The following is a 9,914-nucleotide window of genomic DNA, read 5'->3' on the forward strand; positions in this document are numbered from 1 at the left end:
CAGCTGCGTGGGACAGGTGGGGCTCCGGTGCCCGTCCTCCGGCGGAGCCGCCTGCCCCTGAGGCCAGGTCGGGGGCCGTCAGGGAGAGGGAGCCAGGCCGTGGCTGTGCGCTGAGGAGCCTCTTGGGTTCCTCCCCCACCGCCTCGGTCTGTGCTCTCGCTGCCTGGGGAAGCGCTGCCCCGGTGTGTGGGGCTGGCCGGGCTGGAGGGCACCGTCCATGGCCCAGAGCGCTGGCACGGCGGAGGGCAGCCCTACGGCCTCTTCCCGGGCTGTCTGTCGGGGTCAGCCCTCGGGCTGAAGTGCAGAGGAGCAGGTGGGACCGGGCTGGAGGGGAGCTGCAGCCGGGAAGGTGGGCGCTGGGCGGGTCACGGCCTCCAGCTGTTCGTCTCAGATCCACGAAAAGGCCACAACAACCCCAGGTCCCACTCTGGGGCAAGGGCTTGGCTCTGCCCTCTGTGCCGGATCACGTACTGGGGCAAACACTGTGCTATGGCAACTCTACCCCTGACCCCTGTCTTTGGCGTGGTGCTGGGGGAGCAGAGCTGTTGTATTTGGCAGCTGTGGGTGCTCTTCAGAGCCGGGGAAGGGGGATCTGGTATGAGTTTGGGTGCTTTCCCAGCCTGGCTGTACTTGGCAGAGGTGAAAGCCCCCCAGTCTGGGTGGGTGGGATGCCCAGTGCTCTTCAGAGCATCAGTAGGCACCTGCACAACCTGCTGTGGCTCAGCCTGCCCTGCTTTGCCAAGGAGCTGCTGGCCCATTGGGGATGGCAAGTACCGGGATGGGGCTGACCCCCTCCATGTTTGTGGGATTGGCATGTGCTCGGGGCTGACCTGCTGCATGTCAGGGAAGCACTGGAGCAGGTGTGGGTGTGTTAACGGGCTGTATGTGGCAAGGAAGCAGCCACAGAGGCTGAGCAGAGGGAAGTGGGTTGAAGTGGTGGGTGGGGGGTTACAGCCCTGCGCGTGCCTCTTGGTGGGGAGTTGTTTTCTGCAAAGATAAACTGCAGGGGAAATGAAATTGAGCATTGAAGTTCCCCTGTCGCATACAGTGCAACGTTCCCATGCGGTGGCTGGGAGCTGGTGTGGTCTGTCAGGCTGTACGAAGGGAAGGAGCCCATGTAAATCTGTCTCTGAATAACCTCACTGCTTGAGTCAGGAGACAGGCAGCTAGTTTGCTTCTGTCTGTTGCCCTTGAGGCAAGTCGGGACAGGTCTGTGAAAAGGCTGATTTCCCTTCAGCGAGCAAGAAAGTGGTGTCTCCCCCACCCGAAACCCTGAGAGCAAAGTCTTCTCTCAGTGGGCAGTTGCTTGGAGGTGAGCTAACAGCCTTCCCTGCAGACAGACACACACAGCTCGGGCTGTGGTGGTGGCCAGGGTGGTGCAGGTGGCTGAGCAGCACGGCCGGAGCCCAGGCAGCTGCCAGAGGGTGACCTGGGGAGGTTGTGCCTCCATGGCTGACAATCCTGATGTTCCCCAGGCCAGTGGTGAGAGGTGGACGCTGCTGCTGCCGGTTCTTGGGAGTGTTTCTGGTGCCCAGTTCAACACCTGGGCTCGGGGAGAAGTTGACCCTGTGTGGAGAAAGAGTTTGCAGAGGCTCCTGATGCGGGAGGAACTTGTTTTGTGTCTGTTTTCATTGATGGGGCCTCTGCGGACATGGTTCGTGCTGATCTGTTCCTGGGGTGCTGTCGTGACCTGGGGGAGGTTGCTTCAGAGGGCAGAGCCGGGTGAGTGGTGGGTGGACTCGGGACATGGCTGCTTTGTGTAACCTCCTCTCCCTCGCCCCACAGCTTACCTGTCTCAGAACAGTATGGCGCGACGCACACGGAGCAGCAGGGCCTGGCACTTCATCCTGAGCGGGGTGCGGCGTGAGGTGGATACCCGGGCAGTCGCCTTGGCCACTGGCATGCGTGGCTGGGGCTATGACTCCGATGGGCAGGTAGGCTGGTGCTTGGGTGGCTCTGAAGCAACACGAGGGAAAGTTTTCCTCTCCCCTGACAGCAGGTGCTTACTCAAGGTCCGTGTAACTGAGCAGCTAGTACTCCAGCAAGCAGAACTGGCCAAAATCAGAAAAGACTTAATAAAACATACAGGCTGTCTAATGAGCCTCCTCCAGGTTCTGAGCTGCCCATAGTCTGCTCCCTGGTCGTGCACCACATCTCTGCCATTAACTGATACTAAGCTAAATGGTTTTTTAAGCATATAATGTGTGTGTGTCTTATATAAAGTACGTACAATATTTTTAAAATATTCTTTTGTAAGTAGTGATCTAAATATGGGTTTAAATTAAATCAGTTCTCCAATCTGGCTCACTGTATGGCTGTGCTAACTTTTGGTCTTTGTGCAGCTAGTGGTGGAGGGAGTGGGGCCGCTTCAGTCTGTGAAGTTACAGTCTCAGATATCTTTGAACTGAAGTTCTCTCACATTTCCTGCTCTGTAACATGCACACTGCTTCTGAACCTGGCCTGGGCATGTAGGTGTGCTGGGAGATGGGAACACAGCAGGAAGAGCGGTCAGTAAAACAGTGCGAGGAGTGACTTAGATTTACCTCTGCCATCCTTCACTCTTTTCCCCAGTTCTTGAGTGTGTGAGTTCAGTTCCCTGTGCAGCAGTGGGGATGCAAGGAACTGCTCCAGCAGGTTCAAAGCTAGGCTAAAGCCTGTCAAGGCTGTTGCCAAAGCACAGTGTCCAAACCCAGGCACCGTGCTCCCAGAAAATGAGCCTTTTCTATGCAGTTGGGGTAGCTTTGTGTTTCTGCAGTAACAAGAATGGCTAGATTTCTAGAAAGCAGTAATTTGGAAGGGCCAATGAAAGACAGAAATCAAACTTTTTAATATGCAGGCTGGAGAAGGAGAGGTGGGCAGTACGTAAGTAAGCTTGCATCATTTCACACAGTTACAAGAACATGAGTTTAAAGGATATTTTTCTTTAAATACTGCTTACAAAGTCTGCCATGGAGGTGAATAAAGAGCAGCACACCTGACCTGTGTGTAAACCTGGCATAACACAGTCCATGGTAAAAGACTCCATTAGGTGACACCAAGCCTCCCATAACTTACGGAGTGAGACAGGCTTTGATTCTTGCAGCGTCCAGTGCAGGGACACTTTGGTCTCTTGCCTCTGGGGAATACTAAATCAAGGTTTTGTGTTCATGCATGAAAGCAGACAAAAGCCTTTTAATCCTTCCGTAGGTTCCCTGTGGGTCTGTCTGCAGCACTGGCGTGAGGAGCTGCTGCTGTATTGCTGAACTGGTTCCCCTTTGTTCTGCCTTCTTTCCTGCCTGGCCTCCTGTCCCTTTTCCTCCTCGTCTTGTTTGCCTCCCTCTCTTCTCTCTCAGCTCTCAGGCTCTCTAGAGCAGTGGTTTTCAGCTGTGTGCTCTGCTTTTGTGTTGCTGTGACTGGGGTCTCCAGCTGCCTGTAACCTGCCGATTGAAAACCATAGCTTTAGCACAGAGTTTGCTTAAATCTGCATGTGTTAAAGACTTGGGCTGTCACGCTGTGTGCCTGCTACAACAGCTCCTCACCCCTGGAAGGCACAGAGAACATACTTGCACCATAGAGTGCCCAGTGCTGAGAGCTCTCTGCAGATCAGACATATATCAACCAGGCCCCAAAGCAGGATCATTCAACTGGTGTAGCCTCCTGTGTGGTGGGGCAGGCCGGGGCACAATGCAGCCGTGATGCCACCAGTGCTGGCAGGAGCCTGGGGACCTCCCTGCGCAGCTCTGTGGCACAGGAGAGCTCGCAGACCGCTGCCACCTGAGCCTGGGGCTATTCAGTAGTGACCGTTCCTCCATTCTCCCCGGCAGCACAGCGACTCGGATTCGGAGCCAGAGTTCTCCTCCCTTTCGCCCTCCATCCCAAGCGCCATCCCTGTGACCGGAGAGTCCTACTGCAACTGCGAGAACCAGAGCGAAGCGCCCTACTGCTCCAGCCTGCATGCCCTGCACCGCGTCAAGGACTGCCAGTGTGGCGAGGAGGACGAGTGTAAGGAAGGGGCTCCCCAGCAGCCCACCACAGGTTTTTTTTGGGTTTGAGGTGGGTGCAGTCAGGCCAGGACTGCACCCCTGCATGGATCCTCTGCTTTCCACAGGGCCCTTATCTTTGTCCAAGTGTGTGCTTTGGTGCTCCTTTGTTCACATCTTAAGGCCACGTAGGCTGTAGGAGGATTACAAGCACGTGCCTCCTGTGATGTTTCAGGGGCTAAGTGCTGTTGTTAATGCATCAGAGTTCACCTCTGGGGACCTGCTTTCAAGTCCAGCTTAGGCCACCAGTGAAATGGCCCTTGTGGCCACAGCCCTCTTGCCGCTGATTCCGAGTACAGAATCATCAAGGTTGGAAAAGACCTTGAAGATCACCTAGTCCAACTTTTAACCTAACGCTGAACGTTCTCAACTCCACCAGATCCCTCAGCACTGGATCAACCTGACTCTTCAACCCCTCCAGGGATGGGGACTCCCCACCTGCCCTGGGCAGCCCATTCCAACGCCCAACAACCCCTTCTGCAAAGAAATGCTTCCTAATATACAGTCTAATATCCAGTATGGCTGGCAGGTGCCCAGCTACATGGCAGGGCTTGCTCAGAGCAGAGGGGAGAGGTAGGCAGAGCGTGGGCTTGGGCTGGCTGAGAGCCTGTGGCACAGCAGAGCTACCCCTTGAGCCTGCAAGAAGTGTAGGAAGAAAGGAGGCTCTGCCTGGTCTGTGGAGCCTCATGATGGCCAAAATGGGAACTGGTTAATGCCTACAGCTTCCTGTTCAGAGCACTGAACCATTCATGGTGGGACACTGCAGAATTGTTCAGGCCTCAAGTCAGTGAGTTGCCAGTCAGAGAGGGACCTGGGGGTATTGATTGACAGCCAGCTGAATATGAGCCAGCAGTGTGCCCAGGTGGCCAAGAAGGCCAATGGCATCCTGGCTTGTGTCAGCAATAGCGTGGCCAGCAGGGACAGGGAAGGGATCTTTCCCCTGTACTTGGTGCTGGCAAGGCCGCACCTTGATTACTGTGTTCAGTTTTGGGCCCCTTACTACAAAAAGGACATAGAGTTACTCGAACATGTCCAGAGAAGGGCAACAAAGCTGGTCAAGGGTCTGGAACACATGTCCTATGAGGAGTGGCTGAGGGAACTGGGATTGTTTAGTCTGGAGAAGAGGAGGCTGAGGGGAGACCTTATCACCCTCTACAACTACCTGAAAGGAGGGTGCAGAGAGCTGGGTTTGAGCCTCTTTAGCCTAGTAGAAAGCCACAGGACAAGAGGGAATAGCCTCTAGTTGCACCAGGGAAAGTTCAGGCTAGATATTAGGAAGCATTTCTTTACAGAACTGGTTGGAGGCATTGGAGTGGGCTGCCCAGGGAGGTGGTGGAGTCCCCATCCCTGGAGGTGTTCAAGAGTAGGGTCGATTTAGAGCTTAAGGATATGCTGTAGGTGGGAACTGTGCTAGGCAAATGGTTGGACTAGATGATCTCCAGGGTCCTTTCCAACCTAGATGATTCTTTGATTCTGTGAACTCTCTCATATACAGAGCTTAGGATTTATCCTCTTAAATGGTAAAAAAATAAACCCCTAAAACCTGACAGGCAAATGTCTGCCTGTGCTTTGTCTTGAGGATTGCTCCCTGAGGGCCTTTGCCCATCTTTGTCCCTTGTGTGCTTCCTGAACAGATTTCGACTGGGTTTGGGACGACCTGAATAAGTCAACGGCCACCCTGTTGACCTGTGACAACCGCAAAGTGAACTTCCACATGGAGTACAGCTGCGGCACCGCCGCCATCCGGGGGAACAAAGAGCTGGCAGACGGGCAGCACTTCTGGGAGATCAAGATGACCTCCCCCGTCTATGGCACAGACATGGTACGTGGGCAGAGTCGCTTATGGGCACACAGAAATGTCCAGGATTCTTAGAACAGGGACTGGGAGAATGAAGTACTGTCCACTGTAGGAGAAGATCAGGTTTGAGAACCTGAATATGCACAAGTCATCTTAGAACCATAGAATGGTTTGGGCTGGAAGGGACCTTAAGGACCATCTATTCCCAACCCCCTTGCCATGGGCAGGGACACCTTCCAGTAGCCCAGGTTGCTCAAAGCCCTGTCCAAACTGACCTTGAACCAGGGAGGGGGCAGCCACAGCTTCTCTGGGCAACCTGTGCCAGTGTCTCACCACCCTCGCAGTCAAGAATTTCATCCATATATCTAACCTGAGTATACCCTCTTTCAGTTTAAAACTACTTTTCAGTTTAAAACTCCTATCCCTATACCCCCTGATAAAAGTCCCCCCCCTTTCCTGTAGCCCTTTTAAGTACTAGGAGGCTGCTCTTAGGTCTCCCCGGAGCCTTCTCTTCTCCAGCTGAACCCCCAACTCTCTCAGCCTGTCCTCACAGGGGAGCTGCTTCAGCCCCTGATCATGTTCGTGGGCTCCTCTGGCCCTGCTCAGGCAGGTCCGTGTCCTTCTGCTGTTGGTGCCCCCAGAGCTGGACCCAGCACTGCAGGGGGCTCTCAAGAGCGGGGAGCAGAGGGGGAGAATCCCCTCCCTCGCCCTGCTGCCCACACTTCTCTGGGTGCAGCCCAGCACACGGTTGGCTTTCTGGGCTGTGAGTGCACGTTGCTGGCTCATTTCCATCCACTAACACCCCCAAGTCCTCCTCCTTGGGGCTGCTCTCCATCCACTCCTCGCCCAGCCTGGATTTGTGCTTGGGATTGCCCCGACCCATGGGCAGAACCTTGCCCTTGGCCTTGTAGAACCCCATGAGGTTTGCATGTCCCACCTCTCCAGCCTGTCCAGGTCCCTCTGGATGGCACAGCCCTTCCCTCCAGCATGTCACAGCACCACGCAGTGTGTTGTCATTGTTGAACTTGCTGAGGTGCCTCGATCCCACTGTCTGTGTCCCCAGCAAAGATGTTAAACAGTGCCGGTCCCAACACCCACCCCTGAGTAATGCCACTTGTCACCCCCCTCCACTTGGACATTGAACCGCTGACCACAACTCTTCGAGTGCGACCACCCAGCCAATCCCTTACCCACAGAGTGGTCCATCCATCAGATCCATGTCTCTCCAATTTAGAGACAAGGATGTCTTGCAGGACAGGGTCACATGCTTTGCACAAGTCCAGGTGGATGACTTCAGTTGCTCTTCCCTTGTCCACCAATGCTGTGACCCCATTGCAGAAGGCCACCAATTTCATCAGGCATGATTTGCCCTTAGTGAAGCCATGTTGGCTGTCACTAATTACCACCTTATTTTCCATGTCTCCCAGCATAGCTTCCAGTAGGATCTGCTCCATGATCATGCTGGGCACATAGGTGAGACTGAGCAGCCTGTAGTTCCCCGGGTCTTCCTTTTTTTCCTTTTTATAAATAGGGGCTATGTTTACTCTCTTCCAGTCACTAGGAACTTCACCAGTCTACCACAACTTTTCAAATATGATGGATAATGGCTTAGCCACTTCATCTGCCTCATGAATGCATCTCGTCAGGTTCCATGTGAGGGTGGTGAGGCCCTGGCACAGGTTGCCCAGAGAAGCTGTGGCTGTTCCCTCCCTGGAAGGGCTCAAGGCCAGGTTGGACTTTGAGCAGCCTGGGCTAGTGGAAGGTGTCCCTGCCCATGGCACGGGGGGTGGAACTGGATGTTCTTTAAGGTCCTTTCCAACCCAAACCATTCTGTGAATTTTTGAACAGGACAGCAAGCTTCTCTTGCAATTCAGATGGGCCTCCTCACTTAGGAAAGGAAATTGGAGCTTGGAGCCTTCAACTCCAGCCTGAAAGCTCTAACTTGGCTTCACCAAAACCTCTGGGTGTTTTGGAGTGTGCCAAGAGAAAGAGGGAAGAGCTGGAGGTGAAGTCTCGGTTGTGTTTTATTGCTTCAAAAGGCACTTAAAGCTTGTGTTGTTCTTCCTGGCCTTGCCTCCCAGATGGTGGGAATCGGGACATCGGATGTGAATCTGGACAAGTACCGCCACACCTTCTGCAGCCTGCTGGGCAAGGACGAGGACAGCTGGGGCCTCTCCTACACAGGTGATGCAGACAGGGCAGTGGGAGAGGGCAGGATGGCTGGAAGGGTAGCAGCAGGCAAAGATGCTTGCTTTTGGGGGGGTGAGAATTAAACAGCTGGAATGGGAAATGGCTGCCAGACCTGGAAGTCCCTTCACTAACAACAGTGGCTGCCAGCAGGTTGCAGCTCGCAGAGGCTCTCACCTCGCTGGCATTTTGCAGCCCCCTTCGAATCAGTCAGTGAACCTCCTGGGCACTGGGGCTGCTGGTTGCATGACACTGCCCAGGGGTTACGGTGCTGCTGCCTGTGGTCTGGTCTTGCAAAACCTCAACCTTCCCCTTTTCATCACCCGCTCTGGGGCAGGAGGGAGGGGATCAGCACAAGTCAAGGCTGCACCAGTGGGAACTCACAGCATGGGAGCGGGGATTGATCTGTGGAGCGCAGGCTTTCTGCTGAATGCCAGGGGTTTGGTGGTTTTGTTTCCTTTTAAGGACTACTGCATCACAAGGGAGACAAAACAAACTTCTCTTCGAGGTTTGGCCAAGGCTCCATCATTGGGGTGCACTTGGACACGTGGCATGGGACACTCACGTTCTTCAAAAACCGCAAGTGCGTAGGTAAGGGTAAGGGCAGGCGCAGCGGCCTGCGGGCAGGGGGCTGGGAGTGGGGAGCAGCGGCTGCTCTGGCTGCACTCGGAGTCTGGCTGCAGCAGCATTGCTGGAGAAAACACTGGCAGACTAGAAAACCAAGGTGTGAAGCAGGTTACCTTTGTTCTTTAATAGATTGGGATTTCAAAATGCTGTTTTCCAAGTGTTTTCCAACAGCTGTGTAGTTAAAAGGTTCAGGATAGCTGGGAGGAGTGTGATCACTTAATCAAAACTAATGTAAAACCTTCCTGATGCTGTCCCTTGGCAGGGGTTGCAGCCACGAAGCTGCAGAACAAGAAGTTCTACCCCATGGTGTGCTCGACGGCGGCAAAGAGCAGCATGAAGGTGATCCGCTCCTGCGCGAGCTGCACGTCCCTCCAGTATCTCTGCTGTTACCGCCTGCGCCAGCTCCTACCCGACTACGTGGACACGCTGGAGGTGCTGCCATTGCCTCCAGGACTCAAGCAGGTGCTACACAACAAACTGGGGTGGGTCTTGAGCATGAACTATAGCACATTGAAACCCTCCTCTTCCTCCTCATCGGGAAGCGACTCAGATAGTTCCTGTGGCTCAGATGCAGAGGCCTGCCAAAGGAAGAGGTGCAGGAGGACATAATGTCTCTGCAGATGAACTGCTGTAAGGGAGCTGGGTGGGGTTTTGTTTTGCTGTCTGCAAGGGCTGGCCAGCCTGATGCACCTCTTTCTTCGTGGGGACTTCTGCTTCTACTCCTTTGGAAATACTTCTCTTATGCTGTTGGAAATCTTTAGCCTAAATTCCACGACATGCATTGAAAAGACCTGTTGACTCCAAGTGGTCCCAGCTCTGAAACAGGTAAACTGCAGCCAAATGTCTGAGCTTCATCTCCTGAGTTGCTGTCAAAGCCATCGCCTCTGCCTGCAGGATCCCTCCCCTCTGCAGACCAGCAGCAGAGACAAGATTTCAGGTGGCCTCCTGGTTTCAGAGCACCCCAGACTCTAGTCAGGGAATTGATCTGAGTCCTCAAAAGACAAAATCCAAGACCAGCACCTTCCTCCTGACTGTTGTGTGTTGGTTTGGTGTCTGCCACGAACTCGTCAGGCTGTGGGGCCTGATCGAGCAGCAGTGTGTAGGGAAACGGGTTCCTCGAGCTGCATCTGGGTCGCTGTTGTGGAAGAGCAGTTACTTCACAAGTTGAGGTGTGGGTGATCTTTCTCGAGTCCCCAGTGATTTTAGTTGCTTTGCATGTTGGCTCCTGCTGCTTCTCCCTATCAAAGACTGTATTAAACTGATAATAAAAGTAGAAACTGTCT

The 9,914-nt window shown here is 54.1% G+C and overlaps 1 protein-coding gene across 5 annotated transcripts in view; it reads left to right on the plus strand.

Annotated features, from left to right (window-relative positions):
* SPSB3 (splA/ryanodine receptor domain and SOCS box containing 3) overlaps window positions 1-9,582 on the plus strand; it is a 12,657-nt gene extending 3,075 nt beyond the window's left edge. For 3 of the 5 annotated variants that reach the window (XM_026858737.1, XM_026858735.1, XM_026858736.1), the window contains exons 2-7: window positions 1,786-1,934; window positions 3,804-3,981; window positions 5,654-5,841; window positions 7,899-8,001; window positions 8,470-8,595; window positions 8,894-9,582. In XM_026858737.1, coding sequence (XP_026714538.1) covers window positions 1,806-1,934; window positions 3,804-3,981; window positions 5,654-5,841; window positions 7,899-8,001; window positions 8,470-8,595; window positions 8,894-9,240 — 1,071 coding nt within the window. In that variant the 5' untranslated portion in view covers window positions 1,786-1,805 and the 3' untranslated portion in view covers window positions 9,241-9,582. Of the gene's footprint in view, window positions 1-1,716; window positions 1,723-1,785; window positions 1,935-3,803; window positions 3,982-5,653; window positions 5,842-7,898; window positions 8,002-8,469; window positions 8,596-8,893 lie in introns of those variants that run through there. The other 2 variants (XM_026858738.1, XM_026858739.1) reach the window with 2 other exon arrangements.
* The last annotated feature ends 332 nt before the right edge of the window (window positions 9,583-9,914 follow it).

Source organism: Athene cunicularia (assembly GCF_003259725.1).
Source record: "Athene cunicularia isolate RWA chromosome 14 unlocalized genomic scaffold, athCun1 chr14_part1, whole genome shotgun sequence".
Classification (NCBI taxonomy): domain Eukaryota; kingdom Metazoa; phylum Chordata; class Aves; order Strigiformes; family Strigidae; genus Athene; species Athene cunicularia.